Below are 27,948 nucleotides of genomic sequence, written 5' to 3' on the forward strand. Positions count from 1 at the left end.
ATTCTTTAATAAATGAGGAAGTGAGGCTTTAATAAAAGATAAGGGAGCCTTGGACTGCCTTGCTCAGACTAATCCTTTAATGGTTGAAAATGATAGACAAGCTGCTCCAATTTCTTATCTAGCATTTTGCTTTGAATTATTAATAACCAATTTGTACTTAATTTACTTAGTTCAGAAAATCAACTACATGTGTCACTGATTCCAACATTTTTCATTTTTATTGCCTTCTACATCAACAAAGGGATAACTTCACATAAACCAATTGAAAAACAAAAACACATACACACTACCTCCTGCCCTGGTTTGCTCTCCCAACTCTCTGGAGTATATCCAGAAATACCAGCTTCTAATATTTCTATGCTTCTTGGCTTCAGAATTCTTTAAACTACAACTGGGGTTAATGAATACAGCTGGTAAATGGATAGAATCCCTCTAATATTTAAACCAGTTTTCCTAGACTCTTGGACAAAAAGAAACATTTTGGGGTAAAAGGGACAGAATCTGAAGTTTTGAGGGGAAAAATGGAGGAGTCTTAAAACTAAGCACCAGAATTAAATCACACTATGTTTAAGTATTACAAAAATGAAAACACATGTCTAAACTTCCTCATCTCCTCATCCTTCTCATCTCCTAGAGAATTAATTTTATTACATGTAATGATTTTTTTGGGGGAGGTTAAAAAATATTTTTCAAAGACTGTGCCCTGTGGTAAGGCTTCGTCAAAATGTAATTTCTTCCCATATAACATATAATTCCACAGCATAAAAGTTCATCTCATTAAGTCAAGTTGATTATTTTCAAAAATAACAAACAACACTTATTCAGGAAAACAAATATTACTGGACTAATCAAGCTGGTCTCCAAAAGGAAGAGAAGGTTAATTACATTTCAATGACAGGAGAATGAAATGTCACATACATTTCAAACCCAAACGGTTTTTTGAAAGATTTTATAGAAAACTTTTGATAAAAGTTTGTTCTACAGTTTCAGCCCCAAAACTAAACAAAGCCATTACTTCAGTGCAAAGTTTTTCTTCCGATTTCTTTCCCAAACACCTTGCCAAAATAAGAAAGCACACGCAGAAACATAACTGCTTTTTAACACACTGATTTTTAAAGATTTTCTGATAGAAAAAAAAAAGGATAAAAAACACTCATTAATTTTAATTAACATGTCTGGATTTTCAAGTACCTTATTTTTATATTCTGGGGGCTCTGTTTGAATGAGAAAGCTGAGTCACCCAAGAAATAATTGCTGTTAAGAAAGATAATGATAAGGACCTGGGAACAGGAACAATCACAGGGATGATGAGTGTCTGAACTTGTAGCACACTGGAAGAAGAAATAGGGGAAACTGGAAGCTATAAATGGCCAGCCAGACAGTGAGACAAAGGGAGCAAATTGTAGTCAAAGGTGCTGAATTATGGTAATTAAGTTTAATGAAGGAGAAAAATCAATACAGAAAAAGGCTTTTACAGCTTTCCGACAGGTAGTAGTTTAATTGGTTCTCTCCATTCTGCAGAAAAAAGAGGAAGTCTGATTCAGAAAGAGTTGAGCACTGTGGCCAAAATTAGGCTTCAGCTACATCTAAAAAATACATACATTAACATGGCCATAAGGTGAGCCTGTGAAACTTTTCACAGATACACAAAACGCTTAACTGGGGAACTAAACCAATCCATCACCTCTTCCTTAGCCTCATCTGAAGAAGGACAACAAATCAAAGGTGTGACATTGGTTTCACCGAGATGCTCCAGCTAACAGTTAACAAGCCATCTTGGGTACCAATTACATAGCAGCCAGTATACACACAGTACAGAGCTCTCTAAAAGAAGCTGCTTAAGCATTTTGATCATGAAAAGTCTTCCAAAGAAAATCCATTATGCTAAAATAGTGGCCTGTCAATTCTGTGGCATTTATAAATGTTGTTTTCTTTGGGTAGATACAATCACTGGAGCCAGAACTCCAGAGATAACACAACAGTCAAGGCACTAGTAAACCCAAAACTCATGGAAAGCCAAGTGGTATTTCCTATTTCCAAAGCAGTACCAGAGCTAAACTGTAAACTGTTAACAGATTACAGGGCTAATTTATAATTTATTATTGCAATCTGGAGCAGTCTGGAAGGTGAAATGCCAGGGACAGGATTCCTCACTCCTTTTCCAGTCACCAGGGATTTTACTCCCGGCAGAGGTAGGAGGTACTAACACATCTCTCTGTGAAAATGCTCACACAACACTCAAGACAGAGCAGAGCCACAGTGATGTGATCTGGTTTCTTCCCTAGTCCCTTCCTGCTCCCTGCTGGCACTCCATCTGCTTTTTGCCCAGCAGAGACACTAAGCAAACATTTTTACAAAACAACCTTAGTAACTAATAGTTATATAATAATTAACTAAATAGCCTATGTTTCATTAACTGTCAATGCTTTGTGACAGATGAAATCTGAAAGTCTCTTCGGAATTTATGGTCTCTCAGGTCTGAACTCTGGCGTAACACACAGCAGTGAACATTTCACACATAGTTCTTCAAAAAGAGATAGGAAGCTTTTCATTCTAAGGACAGCATCAACTATGAAACTTTTTGAACAATTACATTAAGAGGTTGACCAACTCAAAGAATAATAAATAAGGACAACAACTCTTGCACAGCAATTGCAAAGCGCTAAGAACATCTATAAATGAAGACTGAAAAGAAAATGTTTCAAGTAGCAATTCAGATCAATGTGGATCTTACCTTGAAAATACAGGGCTGCTGAAAACATGGTGTACCATAAGAGAACAAAGCAGAGAGCTCAAAGCAATGATCCTTCTAAGTAAGCCTGACAAGCTTTTATTATAGAAAAACTGAATTAAGCAAAAACTAGAGATAAGTGCTTTATCTGACATTTGGGATTTCAAAAGACTGAGAAATAGGAAGACATTTACAGAAAGAATAAAATGTAAGGTCATCACCAACAAGAATTGGGTTTTATTCAAGCTATTGGCAATAATTGAATTTTAAGTTTCCTGCTTCAGCCTAGAGTTGTCAATTAGGCAAGCCTTGCTTGCATGTGAACATTGCTAGAGGCCTCTTAAAGAATCAGCTGATTATAACTTTTTTTTTTCCTGAAGAGTGAAGCAGCATCCCTCCTTCTCAATTTAGGTAACGATCATCTATGCAGGTTTTATTATATTAAAGCCTCACTCCAATTAATTCACATTTCCAGATGCTGTCACAATTGCTGACAGGTGCTTATTGAACTTCAGGTCAGCTTGAAATCACCTCAAGAAGGCACAGTCTGCAGCATCAGAGCCATCCCAGGCTCCAGCATGACACAGACACTCCCCCAGGAGGCGAGAGGAACTCCAGAAGAACTCCATGTACAAGAGCCTTGCAGGGATGGGGAAACAGAGAAGCAAAATGGCACTTCCATTTCACAACAAAAGAGACAGAGGCTCAGGAGTCAAGATGTCACCTCAATCTGCTTTTTAAATGGCTCTGCTCCAGCACATACACTGTTAAGAGATACATCTACAATGAAAGCTTTTCATGGTTTAATTTCAGAAACTCCCTGCAGTGGGACAAAGTTAGGGAATGAATTATCTCAGCAAGTTATTTAAAAAAACTCAGAAAAAAAATCACTACAAGAGCTTGTCAAATGTCATATTACCAAACAGTTTAATTTATTAAAATGACTCCAGTACACCTCTGTGCTTCTAAAACAGACACAGTATTACACATAACAGGTAAAACATGGTAACATTCTCAAGTCAGCAGTTCCTGGCTCAGTAGCACAGAAACACAAAAGCAACAGTATCTTTTATCACCTCCCAGCTCAACCTTCTTCTACGTTGGTGACTGGGATGCTTCTCTGTGGAGCAGGCAGTTGAATGCAAGTGTGTGCATATGCTTCCTAATCAGAGATGGGTGAATAAAGCCCTAAGCTGTCAACGGGAAGGCAGCTGTGCCTCTGACCTCAGTGTCAGTACAAAGTAAATACACAACCAAGACTATGATAAGTGGGGCCCTGGATTGCTGTGGTGGCACGGCAAGTGGAATTCTACATTTCCATCACTCTAAAAATGTGAGATCTACAGGATATGTATGGAAAGACTAATTTTCTCATATTATGAAAGATCCTGGCCCAAAAAGACTTGTACACCTGAGTATTATGCTCATATGAATGACCGAGATTCATGTAAGTCTTTATAAGAGTCTTAAAATACATTTGTGGTAATTCAGGGCCAGTCCTTTCTTCTTTACTGGTTAACTTACTTAAATCAAGCAAAGGAAACATGAGAAGTTAATAAAATCATAAGACACTGAAGGTGTAAATACAGTGCAAGTGTTGGGTTTAGTTTTTGACTGTTACAGCCTTATAATTTTATATTCTGTGCTTTAATTTGCGGGAAAAGCATAGATGTTGTGTGTCATAACATACACACTTGCATATATACATGTTTACATACACATTTGCAGCAGAATGCAAAGGCTTCCAGTGGCATATGATTCGTAGTACCCATCTCTCACATGCAGGTTTTTTTCATACAAAATAAACCAATTTTAGAGGTGCCCCCTCCCTCTGCATATATAAGCATTCATTATTGCGTATTCACATGCATTACTGCCCTACCCACTCACTGATTTATATTAACCAGATTCATTTTTTTAATTTTTTTTTTTTTAATATAAGCCATAAAGTATCTTAGTTGCAACACCTAGCCAGAACACTCCAGTGACCACAGTACTCCTGGGTTTTATGGTAACTAATACCTCCGTTGGCAAAACATATTAATAAAATGCCCCAAGTTTTGTTTGCTTCATATTGCTTCATTTTTAAAAAACTTTTATGTACAATCTTCGCTGTTAGTACACTCCAGATTTACTGAAATGCAGTAAACTATGAGAGCTTGTTATTCAGAAGCACCTAGTCTTTTTTTGACATGAAATAGAAGCCATCAGCAACAAACGTATGGAGAATTCATCAGGTGAAGGAACAGTGCACATCAGTAAATATGAGATGAAACTGCTTCCTAAACAGTTAGCAGACTTCACAAAAACTATGTGTGATGTAGTCACTGTCCTGCTGAGATAGCAGAAGGACATAAGAACACAAGCGACCCCAGGGTCAGTGTTTATCCATATTAATGTAGCTTTGGTTCAGAAATTCTTTAAGTGTTGTAGAGCACCTGGTTTAGTGACAAAACACGTGCGTCTCACAGTGCTAACAGTATAATGCTAACAAACTATAAACTGCAGGTTTCAAATATTAATAGCATTTAATAAAAAAATTTACAGAAATATTCTTGTTGACAAATGTGCAGTACAAATGCAAGGTCCTCGGCCACAAAGTCTAATTTCTGTGCATCAGTTTTGTGCTGGCATAACAGTGCAAGTGCTGGGATTCAAGTATGCTTTTCCATATTTATGTTAAGCAACAGAGATTACATGATGAGAAGTTTGGGGGATTTTTCTGCTCACAAGGCCAGGACATGAGAATCAAGCAAAGCAATGTAGCAATTGAAATGTTTGATTTCCCTCATCTGGAAGTACCACCTCATCTAGAAGGCAATCTAAAGGAGGGAAAACACATTTCACAAGCAAACCAGCTTCACATACCACCAAGGTACTGCTTCAGCTGGATCAGTTGTACTAAAATACAGGACTACAAGTTGCAATCTAATCTCCACTCACATGAAGAGAAGATGAAATCTACAGTGCAAGTCCTCCATGCAAAAGGATCAAATTGCAAGACTAGAGTCCTGTTTCATAGGACAGAATTTATTCATCATTCAGTTTTGTTTATGAATTATATTTTTTTTGTCAGATCACAGTCAAAAGTACATTGTTTATATTTCTGGGTTTCTAGAGGTACTACTTCATGCCAATTTAGATCTGTTCAGCAACAGAATGTAATATGAGCTTTTGTTTCCAAAGAATTGCAAAAGTTATTGCTGAAATTTTCAGAGCCAAAATTAAAAACTATTTCACCAAATCAAGTCTTTACTCCACTTAAAAATATCTGACATCCTATTAATTAATTAAAAAAAAACAACCAAACAAAAAACTCCCCAAACTTAAGAGTTCTTTTCAATTAAATAATAATCTAAGATATTCACATTCAGGCAACTGTCTCCTGACTTTCATCTGGCTGAGTGACAGATGCCACAACAAAAATAAGAACACTACTCTCACATTCTTCCTGACAGCAGTGATTAGTGCAATTTACCACTGCACTACACAGCTCTAACAGTGCAAGGTGTGCCTGCTGACATTTCTCACAATCTTCTGCTACATGATCGTTATTCTCAGATGTCTGTAACTGTAATTCTCATTAGAATTTTGGCATTTATGTTAACATTTATGAAAAACTATGGCTTTATCCATGAAATATATAGCCTGCCTAAGCAAAAATTTTAAACCATTTATTTAAAACGGAATTGGAATGAAAGTTACTTGTTTATGCCATAAGCTGTGTTGCCACTAAACTCAAGATCTCAGGGTTAGCTACAGATCACTATGGTGTGTACTTGTGCATCTGTTACAGTCTTTAAAAGTATATTTAAAATGTAACACTGATAAAACTTCACTCTTCATTTTACATCAAATTCTAATAATTTATCTTATTTTTTGCAATTTGTTTAATTACTTGTATCCAAAGTGTCGTCTGAGTATCACTGTATTACAACAGGACTGGGACTGTAAGAAACCCATAAATGCATATGTAAGAAGGCACTTGTCTTCCAGTAGTTCAAGTCAGAGAAGGCCTTACCCGGACAGTGGCACCTTACACTTTGAAGGATTAGCAAATGTCCCCAGGCTTTGCCACAGTCTCAAAACCTGTCTTCAAGTCCCTGGACAAGGTGCTGTATGGGGTCTATAATACCATGAAGCTCATGATGAATTCCAGTAGTTTTTGCCTGTTGCGCTGAGGTAGGAATGTCGTGCTTAGTTCCAAAATGGTGTCTTTGCTTTGCTTCGTCTGTTTGAAAACCTAAAGCACAGCATGAACTTATGTGAGTATCACCACATTAAAGGAATCTCCTTCCTTTTGTGATTAAAATTTTACAGCCTATACTAAGTTTTCCCTCATCTACAAGACTTTTTTTTTTTCCTTCCTTGAAGGCTTAGGTGGCAATGCCTTTAAGTGTTCAAGTGGCATGGAAGAAGAGAAACTCAGAAATAAGTATGCTGTATGATAAACAGCCAACTCTTAGCAGCGAGAGGTAAAACACCCAATTAAAAGGCATCTAAATTGAAAGTGTGAGCACTTTGAAAACAAGAATTCAGATGCTATGCTCTACATGGATGCTCAGCAGATGCTACCTGGTTTCACTTCTTTTAGTTTATCTTGCTGCTGGAAAATGATGAATTCGATACACGCTTTCTTCACAGCTCTTACATTTATAGGAAGATATCTTTACTATAGGCCACCTATTTTCAGATTATTTAACACATCAGAACTTAAACACAGAGATTTCAAATCCCATATCTAGCAAAATTTTGCCTAAATGATACTTTCAAAATTATAATGCTAAATCACATCTGGAATTCAAGAAGCCATGTCATTCTGATGAAGGAAAAACGTTTCACTAACAAAATCCAAAGAGGTGATTTAAAATTCAAAATACTACTGGTAATGTGCAAAATTTAATGTTTATTTTAAAGAACGCCTGTATCCTCATGGTGAACACTGGAGGTCTACAAGGATGGTTCTGCTGTAGACCAATTACTGCTAAGCCAAAATTCAGTAACTAATGCTTTTTTAAGATTTAAGCAGTCTTCAAAACTAAATTTAGATGTTACTAAGCACAGAACATGCTCTCAGCCTTTCAATATTGTTCAACAGGGACATGGAGTAGAGCAGAGGGACTTCATTTTCTATGAATAAAAATGTCTGGTCACCCAGCCATCAACACAGGTCTTCCCAGAGGCAAGGAATGCCCTGTTCTGCAACTTGTGCTCTTTCTTTTACAGCCCTGAGCCCGAAGTAACCAAAATGCTCAAAACCCACAATAGATTTCCACAGACACATTCAGAAACTTTAAACTGTCACTGAAGAGATGTCTTTAAATGTCAAAATTGTGCTCATTATTAAAATGAAACTTAATAGTCATCAGATTTGAGCACCAAACACTTACCCCAATGTCCTTGAACACTTTCACTGCATTTTTCACATGACTGTAGGTAGCACTCTCAGCTGCAAGAAAGAAAACCCAGGGATAAACAAACTGCAATTTAATTTGCGCTACCTTGCGGTAGGAAGAATAGAATGACTCAATTCCAGTTCCAAACCCAGTTTAACATACCATACACAGCAACATTCCTCTCTGTCCTGCTTATTAAGTGCTTGTGTAGCTTTTGAATATATTCAGATTCTAAAACAGGACCACTAAAATTGTGCACAAAGATGACAGCAGAGCTATATGCCTCCAGTAAAGGTCCCAGTAATCTCTGCAGGAAAGTGATGTACTGCTGGTGCTCTTGAGACTGGCTCACCTAAGAAAAGGCAACAAAAGGTTCAGGTCAAAGTGACAGAGACCAGCAGAAACAACAAATGATCTCCAAGACAGAACATGGCAAAATGGCAGCCAAAATAATTCTTTCTACAAAAAGGAGTATGGGGCACAGAACATTATGGAAGCATAGCAAAAAGGCAGTTTACCATGAGGCACAGAACAGGCAACGCACATCACAGATCGATGCTGTTTTTTCTCCTCCAAGGTATTACTATTTTTCTAAGTTAAAATTAAAGACATCATACTGTTCTACAGCCAACAGAAGGGTTGCCATGCAATCACAGAGATGGACAGATGTTTTCACTTGTTAACAAGATATCCTAAAGAGTGTCTGTCAGCTCTGTGAGAAAACTGGTAACATACCTAAATTCAACATGAACAATCTATGAAGAGAAATATAGGCTGAATACAAATACCAGCTCAATGTGCCCCTTTTAGAGTGCATGCAGTCAGTAAAGACTAAAACTAAGTTACTTGAGTATTTATCAGTTTTCATGACTAATAATTGCTCTTCCATCTCCCTAAAAGATTATTTGATGTTTCTTCAGCTGTTTTCCTCGTGTAAAGGACAGAAAGGTATTTTGCTGACTGTACAAGAATACTACAGGCTAACACTGCAAACCAACAAAAAAATAATAATAATAATAAAAACAAACAAACAAAACAAACAAAAACCAAAACCAACCAATCAAAAAAAAAAAATTATAATTACCAATCCTAAATGAGCACAGTAGTTTGTATCTCTCACAACAGAGTTCAATATTATTAGCCTTACAGAAATAATACCTTCAGGTAGCAATCTCTCTGCTCTTCTCCAAAATCACTGTCTTCATCTTCCTCATCACTTCTCCAAGATAACGGCTCAGGGAGTTTTTTATTCCATTGATGTTCTGTAAGACTGGGGCTAATATCCTCCTGATCATCCTGCTTAAATTTGAAAGACAAGGTGGTAAATAGGTAAAAGGTCCAAATCCAAGCAAGCAATAGGGTTTTTTTATAACCTCATCTGACTAAACCAGTCTGTTTATTAACTAATATTTAATGGAAGTAGGTGAGACTCAATTATAGACAGCATTGAGAAGGGAGAAATGTAAAAAAAATGTTTTTCTTTAGTTTCCCTGTTGCTTTAAAGTTAAAATCTTTGCAAGTGTTGCTGAATCTTCCTACCAGAGGCCATGCAGTAGCAGCTGCCAAGTAAGTGTTTTCAGCTGTGTTAGGACAGACAGTTGAGAAGCTCTCTGGTTGTGGTGTTGCTAACCTTTGTACTACAGTTGCCTCAGAGTAGTAAACTGTGTTATTGTATTACAATAGCTAAAAACTCAATGCAGAATGCTACAAGTTGCTGTTTGTAAGTAGTAACTTATTGCCTCTAATGATGTTCTTGCATTTGTCCCCAAGTGAGATATGGGCTGGAACAGAATGAGTCAGTTTAAATCAAGGCCACAAATTATTTAAACCTTGATTATGTTGAAGCAAGTGTGTCAGAAGTTCAGGTCTACAATAAATGAGGTTCCACAGAAATACCCCACCTGACCAATGAATGTTTGATGCAACATTCAATTTTAACAATGCATCTTCAGAAATGAGTTTTAGAGATCTTAAACACACACTCAGAAGAACATGAGAGATCTTAGCGTCAGGCATTCACCATTATTTGTTTTGCTCAAAGGAGCAGAATGGGAAGATTTTTCAAAGTTCAGCATTACTGAGTCAAAAAGGAAATACCCCCGCATCTTTATTCCATTTAGAAACGGAAATCAGAAAACATTAAAACTAAATGGATAACAGACACGTTGTTCATGTGATTACTGTGATAATATTCATGAGAAAGAAAAAGGCCTCTGCAGCAAATGAAAAATGACACCCTTTCAGTCTTGCGCTCTGATAAAATATTTTATTTTGAATGAAGCAAAGGTCATAAAATAACCTTAAAAATAAATCCCAAAGAGATCACTATGTGTTAGGAATATTTTTTAGTTTTTGAAGTAAACATTAGAATCACAGGAGAAGAATTTTTTTCATGCTTGACTACACAGAAGTGCACATCTACTGCTGTCCACACCTATTTTCCTCATCCGTCCCCAGGCATGGAACACACAGGTTTCTTCCTAAATTCTGATTAGCATTAATTTTTTGATTTATCTAATGATGATTGCAATCTAATGCATGACAACACATGAGTAGTTCAGATAAAAAGGAAGCAGTAGTAACTCCAGAGGAGAATCTTTAATATTCAGGTATAACAAGTAAATAGTACCTATGGTAACAAACGTTAAAACCACAAGCACATATCAAAAGGCATGCACTATGATTAGAGTGAAGCAATGGCCATTAACAAACACACCAGAAGCAGCTCTAACCTCCTTTGAGACTGGAGGGCTGCAAGAAGAAAGCAGCCAAACATGTAACTCCTTTTCCTCATGATCTTACATTTACATTACAAGGCCAAATGCCAGGTCCTGCACTTTGGCCACAACAACCCCCTGCATCGCTACAGGCTGGGCACAGAGTGGTTGGAAAGCAGCCAGACAGAAAGGGACCTGGGAGTTTGGATTGACAGGAAGCTGAACAGGAGCCAGCAGTGTGTCCAGGTGACCAAGAAGGCTAATGGCATCCTGGCCTGGATCAGGAACAGTGTGGCCAGCAGGTCCAGGGAAGTGATTCTTGCCCTGTACTCAGCACTGGTGAGGCCACTCCTGGAGTGCTGTGTCCAGTTCTGGGCCCCTCAGTTCAGGAAGGGTATTGAGGTGCTGGAGCAGGAGCACCTCAATATGGAGCACCTCAAATGGAGCAGAGCAACGAGGCTGGTGAAGCAACTCGAGTACAAGTCCTATGAGGAGAGGCTGAGGGAGCTGGGGTTGTTCAGCCTCGAAAAGAGGAGGCTCAGGGGAGACCTCATCACTCTCTACAGCTTCCTGACAGGAGGTTGTAGCCAGGTGGGGGTTGGTCTCTTCTCCCAGGCAGCTATCAGCAAGACAAGAGCGCATGGTCTTAAGCTCTGCCAAGGGAGGTTTAGGTTGGATATTAGGAAGAAATTCTTTACAGAGAAGGTAATCAGGCATTGGAATGGGCTGCCCAGGGAAGTGGTGGATTCTCTGTCCCTGGAGGTTTTTAAGATAAGACTGGATGTGGCACTTAGTGCCATGGCCTGGTAACCATGGCAGTGTTGGATCAAGGGTTGGACTTGATGATCTCAGAGGTCCCTTCCAACCCGGCTGATTCTATGATTCTATGATTTTCTTGCTTCTTCCTGGAGGTTGCCAAGGTTTGTTTACAGTGCACAAAAAAAGCCTGGGAAGCAAAGATATGCTGATTCAGCTGCCCCTGCTCCTCAAGTTTTCTTTATGCTGCACATCTCTGACAGATGGCACCACACAGTGACTCCCCTACAGCCCTGAAACTGCAACCTGTGCCAGCTGAGGAGACTTCACACTAATTCCAAGATTTATGCAAAGGAATCAAAGAATGACAAAAGATCTGGACTCCTGATTCCTGTAGAGCAGAAAGTAAACATCCATGCAGCTATGCTGCATCTGAAAGAGCTCCAATAATAAATTAAATCCCAATTTTACAAGACAGTACAAAAACGTGTGTCTTCCTTAGTAGGCTTATTGGTACAATGAAATTACACAGAGTCATTGGGCATCATGGGATGACTATATCCAAATGTCTGACACTTACAGAGAGAGGAATGAAGTAGTCTCCGTCCTGGACTTGTTGTTACAAGCTTTCAGTAACAACATATATTTAGAACAAGTCTCACAACTAAGAAGTATAAACTACCTATAGTGTAGTGTACTACTCGTATAGTATCTCTATCACTTTACCTCGGCCACCAGAAGAATGCCATATTGTATCAACCTTTCCACAGATTCATGGCAAACTTGATAGATCACCTGGCAGGGCTGCACAACATAAAAGAAATGCAATGTAAAAATCACATCCATTACACCCATTATAGCAACACCACTTCCTGTTCAGTATGCATGTTTTAGACACAGTAGTATTTTTCCTTTTATGCAAGTTGTTAAACTTTTATCAGCATAATCCCAATGCACCCCTCTTATGTTTATCCTGGCAGACATTAGAAAAATTACAGTGAAATGGGATCTGTCCAAGTTTTTTTAAGAAATGCATTACCACTGGTAGAAAGCCACATAAAATATTCTCCCCTTTTAATCGCCTCTAACCAAATTTTAGTTTGTTAACAATTCTGAAATACAAACATCATAAAACAAATCATTGAGACTCACTATGGTGATTTATTTTAAATTTAAAGGAAAGCTCACTTTAAAGAAATTCCCTTATGTGTTTTGAAACTCTGCATAAAAAAATGCCAACCTCTTTTACATTGTTCGTAATCATGTAGGAAATATTTTCTTAGTTAAAAAGAAAATAATCATTAACTCTGAAAGCAAAAGGATAACATTACCAAAGAACCTCACCATCTGACATGACATTACTGCCCAGACAAAAATACTAAATTTGGCTTATGCTTCAGTAAAAAAGGGATTAGTCAAACATGAGTACAAATTTAAGAACTAATTCAAGAATCCCTAGAATTTTAAGTAATTTCTACACATAAGAAAAAAAACACCTAGCACTTAAAGTTCAAAGTACACAGTGTCTGAAAAACAAGATAACATCAGTTCGCTTCAGTGTTTTGTAACACAACAAAAACTGAAGTCAGGCCATGTTTAAAATTGCCACTCAGTACTAGGTGTGGCACACTGTGACTATTGCTCTCCTATGCAAATAAGGAATATCTTCAGAATATGGAGCCTTAGTTCCCAGTATAACTTCAATCATCTATGTAAACTCATAGGAGCTGAGTACTCTCAAAGCCTTGTGTTTGTTCAGGTAAAAAAAAAAGAAACTAAATAGTTTGGGCAGAATGCAAATATAGCTGTGATGGTCTAATGACATCAGTGACACAAAATTTGTTAAGAGGCATTAAGAAGCCCACCTTGAATTGTGGGAAGCTGAGAGAGCAGCTTTTCCTTCTCAGGAAAGGCACGCTGCAGGCTCAGCCCAGCATCACCCACCGCAGCACTTGCATGAGCAGCAGGTGGCACTCAGAGTGTAACCCTTGATACCATCACTGTGAGACGGTACTTAGAGTGAACAGATCAGAGCTGAGACACTTGCAAAAAGCATCAATTAATTTTAAAAGTAACAAGCAGAACAAAAATTTGACACCTGGACAATTAATGCAGTTACTTACCAAAGATACATTAAATTCATTAGAAAGCAAGTAACACAGGCTGGCAGCTTTTCGGACCAGGTGTTCTTGACTAATCAAACTGGGAGAAGCACCACTGGTACCATTTCTGCACCTCCTACTCTGAACTGCATGAAGGCTGCAGGCTAGAGCAGAAACATAAGCAAAGTTTAATTTTCCAAAGAGTTTTATAGCAAAGGAAATGTCAGACTTTTGTTTTGCCTATTTCTAGGCCTAAAGGCAGTCAAACATTACACATGCAATTCAAGAATAAAGACAGAATTCACCACTATTCTGTGTTCAATAATGTCAGATCAAAACAGAATCTCAATAAAATGCTGCTCATCAAAGGTTTTGCCATGTTGGCAAACAGGTTTTGCCATGTTGGCTCAGAACTCTGATAGTGCCTTGCCTATGGCAGTGACCAATACACAGATACTTCCAAGAAAGATAAAGGATGAAGGGAAAAAAGAGTGGAAATGTTCCACAAACAAAGTGCAAGTTTACTCTAAGATTGTTTGTTAGTGCAAACATGGGTTGAAGCAGGGAGTGAAAAAATATATTAAAGTAAATAAAAAACTGATGAAGTTTTTAGTGCAGATATTTTGACTTCATGGGTTACAAGAAAGTCTTTCCTTGGTAAACCCCAAAACATACCAATAACAGCCTCTTTAATGAATACATGAACTACTCCATTGCTGTAGAAGTTGAGTTCAAAGACAGCAGGTATCGTTACGCTGGGAGTGACGAAGAACTCGTTGTTTCTGCTAGTGTTTGTGATATTTACACAGTTCCCCAACAAGTGGATGGCATGCATAACAACATCATCTGAGTTCCCTGAAAATCCCAAGTCAAAGTCACGGGCTAAGACCTCCTCCTTCATGGAGAAGAAATCTTCTACCAACCTGGAAAGATCAGTTCCCTAGAAATAAGAACAGAATCACAGTGAAACAATTGTTCTGCACAGGAGTTTATCTGTATACTACATAAACAGGTATATAGCAAACACATAAACAATACACTAATTATTAATAACCCAAAGAACAACAGTCATATCAGAAAAACTGATTTTCACTGAGGTTTGCTGAAGTAGCCCCACATGTTTTGAACTACATGCCATTATATTTTTTAAAGCCATGCAACTATTGGGGAATGCAAGATTTTTGTTTGCTTCTTGGTTTATTTCACAGCCTGCAGAGACCTGAGTTGTTCTTCAAGAACATGTCAGAGATATTGTATTCCCATTATCGATGCTATAAAATGAATGCTCAATTATCTGTGAGTACTGTAATGAATAAAACTGTTCAACTGGCTTGGAACATGAGGAAAAGTCTTTCTTCAAGCACTTCCTTTTCTTGTTTTCTGTCACAACAGCTTCAGATCACATTGTAAAATGTTTCTTTGACTCTACTATTTTAGGAAATTGGAAAGACTGCACTGATGGGAATGGTGATACTTCTTCCACAAGGAAGATTACATATCTGATCAATATTTTTCAATTTGTTCTCAATTTATGTGCAGTACAAGCTTCAGTCTAGGAGTCTAGGTGTGTAAAACACACCTGTAGGAGAAAAAAAATTCTTCCAAGCCCCATGCACAAGACTTACATTAAACATTCACATCATTCTGCCATTGTGATATAATATTTTAGTACTGGGAAACAGCAAAATTAATTTGAAAATGAATGGAATAGTTTGTAGTGTATTCAACAGCGAATATGTTTTAAGATCTAAAAAAGTCTTAACGCAATAAATCAAACCCATGTATTCTTTAAAAAAAAAGCATAATGTTTCAAATTACAAAGAACTATTTCCACATGAGCATTTATTATAATTCCATCAATAATGGCTTGTTTTCAAGCATCCACCAGTAACTAAAGTACAGGCACTCAGACTACACGAAACCTATTTTAACTTAAATGCATCTTTCTTCTTTTCAGTATCAAGTAATAGCAAAATGCATTCTTTTTTTTTTTAAGTTAACAAGGCCAAAGTAATGTTTGACTATTTAAGCAACACAGAAGCCTTACCTGCCTGTGTCTGTACAGCAACAAACAGGCAACAATGTGGGTAGACATCACAGCACAGGACTTGTTAGCAGCTAGAGGTAAACAAGATAAATTCGTTAAGCACCTGAAACAGTCAGAACATCATTACAAGTGAAAGAGTGCCTATTATTTAAAAAATAATAACAGTGATGTTGGCACCAAACTGTACCTACTGAATGAAACACAAAAGATGTTGTGTCTATATAGTAACAATATTTAAATAATCAAAGTAACTTGAACTAAGGTCGAATAAAGCTTAAACGTTTACTAAGCTAAGTACTGTTTTGTATGCATTTCTTATACCACAAATCACAGGTCTATTGACTAAAGCATACACCATATAACCTATAAAACCTAGCAACACTGGTCCATGCAGCTAGGTGAGTTCATGAGAGTATGATCTTAAAATAATGCCATTCAGACACTCCAATAACTTCTTACATGAAGAGGTAAGAAATCAGTGTACCAGTATGACTATCAAACACTTCAGAGTACAGCAAGTTTAGTATACTAGTCCAAGCAATACAAAAGTTAGCAAAACAGACAGAACAAAAAGCTTAATCAGAAATATAAATCAGGAAAAGAGTTCATTAAACTTTGAAGAGGAGAGAGGGAGGCAAGGGGTAGAGAATTGTCAAGAGAGCATTTGAAGTCATGAAACAATCACCTGAATGGAGTGAATTAGGAAGTATGACATTACCAAACAACAAATTCATTCAGTCAGCAAAACAAACCAGGTAGTTGATAGCAACCCGGTCTAGTGGAAAGTGTCCGTGCCCATGGTAACGGGCATTGGAACTGGATGACCTTTAAGGTCCTTTCCTACCCAAACCATTCTATGATTCTGTGGCAGTGATACTCTTAACACTTACTGAACAAAATATGCTCAGCCAAGTTGGATATCAGCTCTCTTCTGAAGGGTTCACAGGTGATATCCCTGGAGTTGGGCAGCGAGGCCTCTGCACTTTCGTCCACAGTGTCATTAGGTCTAAATACAGAATAAAAATTAACACGATGACATTTAGGTTTAGATTAAAATGTAAAATAACCTAGACTGATATTTTTTCATATATACTAACTAAAATAGAGCACAAAACACCACTGTAGTCTGGCAAGGGCAGAAAAATGTTCCCTGTAAATAGCTCTACCGACTTTTACAGATTATTTCTTCACACTAAACAACAATCTAAGATAAGACCGCCAAAAGAAAAATTGCAACCTTGTTCTATGGCTATTCATGACTTTGCTGTAACACCAATTACACCCCACAGCTCTTTTCCCTTCAGTGAATACGGACAACAGTAGAATAAGCAAATCTGCCTAAAAAGTGGACAGAGCCCAGTCTCTCCACCAGCTCGAAATGGTCTTTTGTACGGACCTACAACTTTCTAAAGGTAAATGACTGACTTTGTCTCTACCAGGACACAGGTTTGTACAGTTACAACAGAGACCTCAACTAAAATGTGTATCTATGTAACAAATGCAGATCTAGCCCTTGACCACAGTTTTGCAGTTCTGAGTGACAGTCACCTCCTTGAGAGCAAGGGGTACTCACTCACAGATTCTATTTGTTTTGTAATTATTCCAAAAATCTTGTGCAAGCTTAGTGAGGTTTAAAACAAATCCTTCACTTTTCATTAAGCATGTCATTTTTTCCCCAAGTTATTCTATAAAATTTATAATTAAACCAAGAGAGGTCACTGAAATAAAAACCAACCAAACAAAAAACAAAACCCAAACACAAAACAAAAACCCACAAACAAACAAACAAAAACAAAACCCAAAAACCTTTTAAAAGCCTCCTCGAATTTATTTAAACAGAGCTCATCAGAAAGAATGCAATTCTTGTAAAAAACTGCTGTTATAATTGTCTAAGCTTTTCAATTTTCTATAAACAATTAGATTACCCTTGAGGAGTTCAAGTACAGCTTGGATTGTAATGCAGAACATTAAAAAGACAAACAAACAAACATACAAATTCCAACTTGTCCTCCCTCTCAACAACACAAAAAAAAAAATCTCTACCTTGATGGAAGTATAGCTGGTAACAAAGCTTGTTCCAAAGAAAGAGGAGCAGGCACAAGTTTTTGGCTTTGGTTGTTTACATATTCCTGTTAAAATAAGAATTGTTATTTTTTGTACTTTTCCCACTTAACTCTTGCATTCAACTGATGATATTACTATAGGAAAAAAGGCAATTATTCAAACTGCAACTGTGATTAAAAATAGCTCACACTAAAAAAGCAGTAATAAAGGTCAGAGATATTAAAAGTTTTTAACAGCTTATTCATTTTTTACTTTATTTTATGCAAAAGCAAACTTCCCACATCAAGGAATCTGTACTTCATGCAAAACAATGCAATGAAAACAATACATAACCCCTGTCAGCACCCTGCTGGGAACAACTCCTTTGAGACTAGCTTCTCCACGATTAAATTAATGAGAACCACCTCATTAACATGAGTGAGAGCAAAGCCTAATACCCATTCAGAACCAACACGAATTAATTATTGCTTGCTGCTGCTTTCGTCAAATGCCAGGATGGGGAACTTCTCCGTAGGTAAACACTGGTGTACAAACTCCAGTTGCAAGACCCCTCACAGTGACATAAACTTAAGCACCCAGGATGCAGGCAGGGCACTGCATGCTTGGAATTTTTGAATCCCAAATTTCTCAAAAGCCTCTCCTTATAGGTTAGCATTTACACTACTCCGTTTTCAGGACTCTGTGTTCCTTCGGTTTCTGTAAAGAATGGGAAACTAAAGAGCCACTTAACCTGCTGCTCAGGAAAACAGTTCCCTCCCAGGAAAGCTGCTTAAAAGACTTTCACAGCCAGCTCACTCTCTCCTGCTTCCAAGTCTGTGCTCACAGAACTGCAGAGGCCCAAAATTAACCCCCAAAGCTCATCTGCTTTAGAAAAACCTGCAGTGACATAACCACAGTTACTTCTGCAAATCTTAGTTAAGGCATACTTAAATGATTTATGCCATTTATCACCCTTCTGAGGTACAATAAGGAATACACATACAAATGAGACCTGACAGAGGTTGCTGATTAGCATTTCTCTAGATTAAGAGGGCAGATAACCTTCTTTTCCTTACACTGATCCAAGAAGAATTGTTAACTCCCTACCAAGAATAGCCCAAACCTCCTCCTTGAAGTGCATTAGTATCTTTCCCTACTATGTTAATTATAATGCAGTGCAGACGGTCACAATAATTTCATGCTGTGGTAACTGAACCCTCCAAAGCTCTCCAACCTACTGCTTTTCTGAGAGAAGTAGGGCAGAAAAAAGAACACCTAATTAATTTGAATAATGTTCTAGTAGGTTGCTGTTGCAGTAGTTAATCTTATTAAAGTCACACTAAAAATAAGGCATACTGTGGCAGAATACAGATTAGTGAAATGCAGATAAGTATAGTACCAGCAGATTCTGCAAACAGATCAGGGAAGATTTAAAGAGTGAACGCAGATACTACCACAGCACTACATTCCCTGAGAAGCTACAAAACACCTATATACGCAATATACTAATCATAATACTTTTATAGCTACTAATTTACTTAGCAATTTCAAAAATCTAGTGAGATAAATGCCCTTCCTCAATAATAGCATATGCCATTAAATTACTTAAACTGGAAAACAGCATTCAGGCTCCCTGAACTCCTAATGTTTCTACTACGTAAAGGATTACTACATGGTACAAGGATCATTTTAAAGACTGTTTGCTAAACAAACAAAGAACCCCAGTAAGAACACTTAAACCATTTCAAAACTAACATAACCCTCTTCATCAGCTTTGAGTCTATTTCAGCTTAACACAAATGTGCCCTAAGACTCACACGTTCATCAAAACAGGGGTACTTTGTCTTACCAGAATGGACTTCAGCAAAAAATGCTACTGATGATAACCCACAAAGAAAAAAATCAAAATAAATATGTCCCATTATTGAAATATCAAAAATGTCAAACCTTCAAATGGATTTTCAAGAAGTCAAACTTACTTTTAAGGAAAATGGTTGTGCAAAATCTACTCTGACACACCCATAATTCTTCCGCAGCATTCTGAAGACTCCTCTAGCTATACTCCAAAGACTTTCATTCTTCTTAGGCTTGCCCTAGAAAACAGAGGTGGCTGTTTTGAGTTTTCTTCCACTTCGCAATTACAAGGCTATGTTTAAAATTAAAATGCATGCAACAGCAGACAAAACAAGGCCAAAGCTTTTGACACACCTTATAACTTAAAAGTAAATCTAGAGAACTACTTTTCTCCATACAGATCCACTTGAACATATTATTTGTTATGTCACGAATTTGCATGTGGAAGTATGTCACCTGTCCCTCAGCACTTCCTGTCAGAGAGGTTTTGTGATTAATGGCTCTTTGCTCTTCAACACTAATACCAAGTACCTGTGACAGTTCTAGCACGTCATTTAACTCTAGCACATTTTCCTGCACATAAGCAGAAAATCCCCTAGACAAAACAAGTTGTTCAATTGCTCTTACCAGCTGTTCACTGTTATAGTGACCTTCAATTATGCGATCATAGGAGATTCCCACGGGTATAATTAGGACATCAGGAGTAGCATTTGAGAAGAGAGCATCCACCACCACAGATAAAAGACCTGCTCTAGCTCCAGATGCCTTTCCACTTCGAGACCGTGTGCCTTCCAAGAATATTTCTAAAAACTGTTGCTGTCTCAACAGTTCTTCTATGTGCTGAATACAAAAAGATTGAAAAAGAGAAAAAAATAAATATCTAATTATATTGGCAAATTCACATTTGAAATATATTGTCAGCAACCATTTCCTTTTAAAAGCATCAGAAGACCATGAGTTGGCACGAACACTTGTGAAAAAAAAGCAATAATTAATGCTTGACACAAATCCAGACGAATCTGTAACTGAATTTGCATGAATATACAAGCAGTATAATGACTTTTGTTCAAAGAGCATCTCTAGGAACAGTTGATCTAGTCAATTCACATTCATCTCTTCTTCTGGTTCCCCAGCATATCCCATCTTCCAAGATGCAAACACAGCTATTATACTGAATGGCACAAAGGATTACATCAACCCGTCATAAACAGAGAATTCCATTATGTTAACAGAATCAGTGTAGATATGCCTCAGAACAAAAGACATCAGAGAAACAAAGCCTAACATTAATTCAGGGAGCATTGATTCCACATTCTTTAGCAGCGATTATGCAAGGTGGAAATCTGCTCATCCTCAAAGGGGCTGAGCATTCAATCTTCTTTAACTCTATAAATTCAAGAGTTCATACAAAAATGAATCCCCTTTTTGCAGCATGAAACCGAAGACAAATTCAAAGCGGTAAAATAGACCTCCAGACAGATGGAACTCACTTTCCCACTTGAACCCAACTGAAATGCTACCTACAGAAACAACAAGAAATGCGTACCACATAGAGCAAAGCTCTGTAGAGGAGGTCCTTACGACCAGGACTCGGATCCAACTTCCGACGAATGAAAAACCCTCCTAACTTGCGGATCAACGTGCTGCAGGATAAAGAAGGATTATACTCACTGAACTTTGTTGCAGGAAGCTACTACACATCCAGCACAAAATTCCCAGCACACAACAGGAACTGAAATAACTGAAATTCCCAAAGACTAAACTGTACTATACTACTTGCACATGGCAGGACCATACAATTATTTCTCCATTTAACTTATGAAACAGGCTTCTCTATCCTGTCCTGCTCCATTTCACTCCCTTGACAGGCCATTTTCTGGGAGACTTGTACACTGAGATGCTGGTGATCCACCTAACAGTTAACCTGAGCTGTCCTGAGTCTGTGTTGTGCTGCACAAACAGCATCTTCATGCCCATGTTGCACATACCCCTCAGCTGCAGGATCAGCTCAGCCAGCTCATTCTAACAGAGCAAAATGCAGGCAGTTCCCACTTCACACCAGCAATTACAACACCTGCACGGTCTTGCCTTTATCTTACAGTGCAGCAAGAAGCTCTCACAAGAACATCCTTTCTGCTTGGCAGAAGAAATGATGAATAGAGTTGTTTTCTTGCAAGCAAATTCTACACCACCTCAAAGGACCAAATGGGGTAACCCTTTCTGCAGACAGGGTCCACAGACTGGCTGTGGATCAGAGGCCTGTTGAATGCTGCAGAACACAGGGTTCCCAGTGCCTAAAGGGATGCTGGATTATCTATGCTAATCTCTCTTTCCTTATACTGCTGGCCCTAATAAATAGCATTTTAATTGATAATTTATAGAGCCTGAATGCCTTTCTCATGATGATTATTACAGACCAGCACCTACTGGTGCAAATACCCTTGAAGTCAAGGTATCCTCCTTCTTTCCTCATCACTTCCTGCAATATCCAGTGTCTTTTTAGAAATTGGTTATGTCCAAATTCTGTCTCAATGGCAAAATATTGCATAAAAGACCTTAGGTTCTTCAGCCACCAGAAAAATAATTTAAACACAGACTAAAGTGGAGTACTTTCCCACAAAGTATTATTCACCCAGTAGTGTTGCTGCCCATTAGCCAGCTCACTAAATTTCATGAAGTGTTGTCCATTCAGTACACTTTTTCACAGTCATGTTTTCCTAGTCACCTATCCACCTTGAGACTCCTAGGACAAAGGAATACTCTTCCTTACCCTACTTGGGTTATGACAGAGTTTCTCTCTCTGAGCGTGTTACACATGATGGCCCAGCAATACTCAGATATTTTTGCACTTGGACCTAAGACATGTTGCACAGCAGGTCAGATCCCACCACTTCAGTCTTTTTCAAATAAGAAGAGGTTATTACCTGAAGATGGGGATGTTGAGATTGTTCCCTGCAGCAATGTAGGGTGCTTTGATGTTGTGGCAGAAAAGAATGAATGTAAGAAGCAGGTAGTCAATGTGGGATTTGTGAACAGGTAAAAAGATAAGAGGCAAATTCATCTGTGGTGGAGAGAGAAGGAAAAAAGAGAGAAGGCAGTTGGTAAGAAATGTGGAATATTACTCCTTTTCTAAAATCCTTCACTGAGATTGCTAGCATCGTCTTCTCTGAACTGATGGTATTTTTCCAGTTACCATCACTGAGTTTTTTTACTTCTGTTTTTCCTTCAGCTGTGACAATGAGATTCTTTTAGTCAACCGTACTTACTTTTCATGGACTGCAGTTTTCAGTTGCATGCATTACATTAGCACTAATTAATACTCCCAGTTTCTTCAGACAATAATCAAACAGTTAAAGGGATGTGGACAAATCTTCAGTGCCACCAAAAGTACTGGTATTTCCATCAGATATTAGCAAGGATCTATGAATAGTGGGGTTCCCTAACACTATAATGAAAAACCAACAGAAAATAATAGGAACCCTTTTTATTTGTTTCATTTATCTAATCAATATTTCTAAGGTAAATCCTGCAAAAAAAATCAATTAGAGTGTAAAGAAAATGGTAGAATTCAGGAATTTGTTTGACCAATTTCAATGAGTATCAAAGAACTGGGAATGTACTGCTAGTAAGAAATAAGAAGAGTTTATTTCTTAAAGATTTTTATTCCAAAACAAGGTAAAAGTGAAAAATCCTAAATATATCTACTAATTTATTATTGTCTGCCTCAGCTTAAAAAAAAGAAGAAAAATGTTGGATGCAGGTTATCTGAGATAATCATGCAGTCTGATACTTAAAATTTGATACTTAGGCAAAGGTAAAACCAGAATTCCCATCATATTTTAGGTTACACAACTCGAAGAGCATTGTATTTAATTAAGAACCCTATTTCACAGATACAAGACAGTTCTATCTACAGTCTCACTTCATACAGACTTAGCAAAACTCTCATAAACAATAGAAAGTGCTGTAAATATTCACAGACACTACATCAGAAATCTACCTTATTAGATTTTTTCCCACCCTTCCTTACCTCTGTTGCTGCTTTGACCATTTCTATTTGACCTCTGTGGATCTGGATATTCCAGAAAAAGCTGTTAAACAACTTCAGTAGCACCCAGCCAGTCAACCTAAAGGAAGAGCAAACAAAACCCAAAAAGCTTCATTCAGTTCTGCCTCTCTTTTATATTGCTTCTCTATGACTAAAGGCAAAGCCATAAAATCTGATTACTTTATATTCAAACAAAAATACTGTAAAATCCAATTGCCAAACAAGTTTTCACCTATGGTTAGTAACCATATTTCAGTCTCCTGTAGTTATGACACTGATCAACCTCAGTGAAGCCTGTTCAAAGCGTAGGACCACCATCTGTGACGTATTTATAACTACAGATTAGAATATTAAATAGGCTACTGGAAAAATGATCTTTCACAGTCCATGGTGCTGCAGATAGCTGCTCTTGCCCATATGAGACTGAAATTATGCCAATATTGGTCTGAGCATTAGTACCAAACCTAGTTTTGAGAGGAAAAAAAGTTTGTATTTGATCTTGTAAGATTCATCCCTTGTAAAGGCAGATGGTTTCTGCTGCATCTGAAAATGAAGAATAACTACTATTTTGTTAGCTAATAATAAAAAAGGGATTTTTATGAATAATGTATTATTTTTAGAATAATTATTCACTACTTATGCATTATGTGTTACAAGCTCTGTTGTTATTATAAAGAGCTTTTCCATTCTTCCACCCACTAAAAACACCAATGAGACATTTTTCTCACCTGATTAAAGCAGGTGACACATTTGCAGCCATTTCTTGGAGTATTTTCCTAGCTTTCTTCTTCACTTTGTTGATAGCTTTAGGATCTGTCGGAGTAAAACTACCTGGAGCACTTGGTTCAGAAGCTTCATCTACTATGGCCTTCTGGACTCTAACATTGAAAAATAAAATGTATGACACAGAAGAGTCCAAGACACACACAACAACTGCTGAGAATGTGCTCTGCATTACTACAGGAGCAACTTGCAAACATAAAAAACCCATTTATACTGAAGTATTGTATACTCCACAAGCATTCAATCTAATTCAGTAGTTTTCTAAGCTCTGATTTAACATGCAGTTGATGGCTGAGTACACTCAAAGTTGACCACATAAAACAGTATATATGCAAATCACAGGTACTAATATCAAGTGACTGCCAATTTTCAGAACTGGTCAATAAGGTTAAAAATTCATAGAGAACAGAAAAAATCTCATTTTTTTTAAATATTTTCTTTTTCCTGTCATAGCACTTTCACTTACCTCACTAGATAGATTAATGCAGTTGCTATTTTGAACTTCTACAGTATTGTTCCCCTTGAATTCTCAGTTTTACAAAGTGTAACAAAATCTATAAGGCCTATTTTTCCCATTTGAAACAAATCTAAGTGAGATTAAGTGGTTTAACACACTATAACTATGGCACAACACAGTCTGCTTTACTTTTCAAAAGCAACACTATCATCTTCAGACGGACTCAAACATTAAAAATTCAGGAGAATTAGGAATGTTAATGTAGGCAGTGCGTGCCTTCTGACAAAAAAGTAGGTTCAAGGAGGGGGCATGCGGTTGAATTTCTTTATGTCCAGGGGAAACTGATCCCTTAATAGCTAATCAAGGGCTCAACATGCCATTTAAAATGTGGTCTATGAAACTGAAAACAGGCTCCTCAAAGTAAAGGGTGGGAATTTCACTCTACAGCCTTTTTCTATTTTTGCCTCGTGCTCCAGGTGTACACTCAGGGTACTTCAAAATGCTGCTTTCCTATTACTTCTGAAACACTGGCAATTTCTGATGACTGAAGTATGACTTTGGTGGTAATGATTTACATGAATTAGATAAACAAAAGTTTAAAGAGCTCCTGTGTAGCAATTTATTTTTCTGTGTATTGGCTGGTGTTCCCCCACTAGGAATCACTCGTACGGAGACTTGTACTTCTTTAATCCCCTCTTTTACTATTCAAACAGAAATTGCCAGCTACAGCCCTGAAAGGCTGTGCTAAAGACACTGTATATTCGTATTTTAAACAGTCTGGTTTCTAAAACTTGCAGTTTCCAAATTCTTATATCATACATACTAATTTAAAAAAACAGTTTACTTTGCATTATCTTACCTGCTGTTATTCAGCACATTTTCTGTCAGATTCTTGGCAAACATACCCTTATGAACATCCCTTTCTTGCACAAAAAGGACATAACAAAACCGTCTTGCAAGCCACCCCCCTGTACCTACAAAAATAAAATGGGTATTTCAGTGTGATTATCAAAATATTTGACTGCCAAAAAAAATAGTATGAAAAATACCTAAAAATACAATTAAGTAGCAAAAGTAAGTAAAGTTTTATGAAGGGCTGCCTAAAAGCTTCTTTATCTGCTAGTAAATTGCCAATATGTCCATGTTATAGATGAAGCAACTCATATATAGCACAAAATATCTGAGACAACTGGGGTCTGCATCACTTCAGTCCAGGGTGACACTGGCCTTAAAACACCCATGGTATCACAGGAAAGTAGTAAAGAAACCAGCATATACGTTTTGTGTCTCTGCTGGAATCAACTCCCCAGCTCAATAAGGTCAAAAGAAGAGGTAGTGGTGATTTCCAATTTGTTGACTTTCCACCGAGGAAAGTAAATGCCCAGCTAAGAGGTTTGTCAACTTCTTGAAGGCACACTGGGTCCTCTTGGCAAAGTTGCTCACGTAAGCACAGGGTAAACTCTCACAGATACTTTTGAAAAGAAGTTTGCATTAGCCACCAAAACTAAAAACGCTTTTTTAATAACTTTTTCTTCCCTCCTAGTGTTTTTAAACACCCAGTTTTATGTGCCTCCTACACACCTTCTCCTTGCAAAGTTTTAGCAGGAGCAGAACCCCTGAATAACAGTAAATCTCTATAAATTCAAGTGTTTAAGGCAATTTCTCTTATGTGGACAGTCTCTTCTTTCCAAATTAACCCTGTCCTTTACTGTCTAGCTCATATAAGCAGCAATCACCTGAGAAAACACTACTTTGAACACCAAACATCACAGAACATGCAAGTGAAACAGGAAGGGCTAAAATTCTAGCCCCCAGCAGTGAATATGCACTAATATTTTCCTCCTCACTGCCCTTACCAGGCCAGGACTGGACAAGCCACCACTTACGTGGGTCACCCCACAAAACAAACAGCTGGGACCCTGGAACAACAGAGCTGATGCCATCGGTCAGAATTAAGAGTTGGACAAAAAAATAAATTCTGGCCATTCCTGAGACCAGAGCACTGAATATTACGTAAAACCCTTGTCCTGAGGTCTGCTGGTGCAACGCATGGCTGATTTTTTAGCGAGTGTCCCAAACTGAACCGTGGGTGGTTTCCATGCTGGAGCGCCGCCAAGGTCTCACTGCTTGTCATCACCTGAGTTACTGATCGTGGCTGTTAAACCTCCCTACCACGTTTCAGTAAATTTATACATGTGTTATAAACAGCTAGGAAAGATGAGAAGGAACTTTTACACTGCAAGAGGTCAAACTACCTGAGCACACAGGCCACTTGCACTGTAATTAAGATGAGTGAACATGCACAAGCCACTGGCACAGTCTTGACACATAATGGTTACACAAATATTCAGACTGCCTCAAAGGACAAAGAATTTTGCTATTCATGCTGTCAGAGAAGCAGACTGGTAACTCTGTTTTAATTACTTTTTTCCTTTTCCCCTTCTCTTTGGAGTTTGAGAGCCTTAATAATTTTTCTAGAAAGCAAAGATAAGGATATGCTTCTTTCTGACAATGATTTTGGTAATTATGAACATATCATCACAGCAGCATACAGTTATTGCAGGTATCTGTCAAGGTATGAAGACCTCTACATTCGTTTTACAGCTTAGACATGATGTAGTTTAATTAGAAAAATGTGTTTGCTGATCATGTAGCAATGAGAAAAGACAAAACCCACACAGAATGGACTCAGTCAAGATATATTAAAAAACTGGCAGCCATATCTCAGCCAAAGGCTGTGATAACATCTCAATACAGTTACAGTACTCCAACAGTTAAAGAGAATCCCTCTTGCTGTCTAAGGCGGGGAAACTGTGACTCTGTAACCACATGGGACCACAGAACTTCATTAAACTGTCATTTTTCACACCATAATGACATTCTGAGCTAAAGGCATTTATTTCAGAATAGTTCATTAACCCATATCTTTTGCCCTTTTATTTCCAATTTAAGTAACTTTGACCATTCAAAACTATTCAATCATCAGACTTCTGAAACTAATTTTAAAAAAAACA

The 27,948-nt window shown here is 37.7% G+C and overlaps 1 protein-coding gene across 2 annotated transcripts in view; it reads right to left on the bottom strand.

Moving 5' to 3' along the window:
• Nucleotides 1-3,641: 3,641 nt before the first annotated feature.
• The window catches only part of GPAM (glycerol-3-phosphate acyltransferase, mitochondrial), a 32,157-nt gene continuing 7,850 nt past the window's right edge, over nucleotides 3,642-27,948 (bottom strand). The window contains exons 5-21 of one of the 2 annotated variants that reach the window (XM_027647775.1): nucleotides 25,794-25,908; nucleotides 24,423-24,572; nucleotides 23,677-23,773; nucleotides 22,571-22,707; nucleotides 21,193-21,289; nucleotides 20,274-20,486; nucleotides 19,772-19,885; nucleotides 17,793-17,878; nucleotides 16,640-16,755; nucleotides 15,750-15,820; nucleotides 14,378-14,642; nucleotides 13,724-13,866; nucleotides 12,327-12,404; nucleotides 9,286-9,423; nucleotides 8,290-8,479; nucleotides 8,122-8,180; nucleotides 3,642-6,974 (exon numbers count right to left, since the gene is read on the bottom strand). In XM_027647775.1, coding sequence (XP_027503576.1) covers nucleotides 6,858-6,974; nucleotides 8,122-8,180; nucleotides 8,290-8,479; nucleotides 9,286-9,423; nucleotides 12,327-12,404; nucleotides 13,724-13,866; nucleotides 14,378-14,642; nucleotides 15,750-15,820; nucleotides 16,640-16,755; nucleotides 17,793-17,878; nucleotides 19,772-19,885; nucleotides 20,274-20,486; nucleotides 21,193-21,289; nucleotides 22,571-22,707; nucleotides 23,677-23,773; nucleotides 24,423-24,572; nucleotides 25,794-25,908 — 2,186 coding nt within the window. In that variant the 3' untranslated portion in view covers nucleotides 3,642-6,857. Of the gene's footprint in view, nucleotides 6,975-8,121; nucleotides 8,181-8,289; nucleotides 8,480-9,285; nucleotides 9,427-12,326; nucleotides 12,405-13,723; nucleotides 13,867-14,377; nucleotides 14,643-15,749; nucleotides 15,821-16,639; nucleotides 16,756-17,792; nucleotides 17,879-19,771; nucleotides 19,886-20,273; nucleotides 20,487-21,192; nucleotides 21,290-22,570; nucleotides 22,708-23,676; nucleotides 23,774-24,422; nucleotides 24,573-25,793; nucleotides 25,909-27,948 lie in introns of both variants that reach the window. The other variant, XM_027647774.1, reaches the window with a different exon arrangement.

Source organism: Corapipo altera, unplaced genomic scaffold (genome assembly GCF_003945725.1).
Source record: "Corapipo altera isolate COAL_440 unplaced genomic scaffold, ASM394572v1 56, whole genome shotgun sequence".
NCBI lineage: Eukaryota > Metazoa > Chordata > Aves > Passeriformes > Pipridae > Corapipo > Corapipo altera.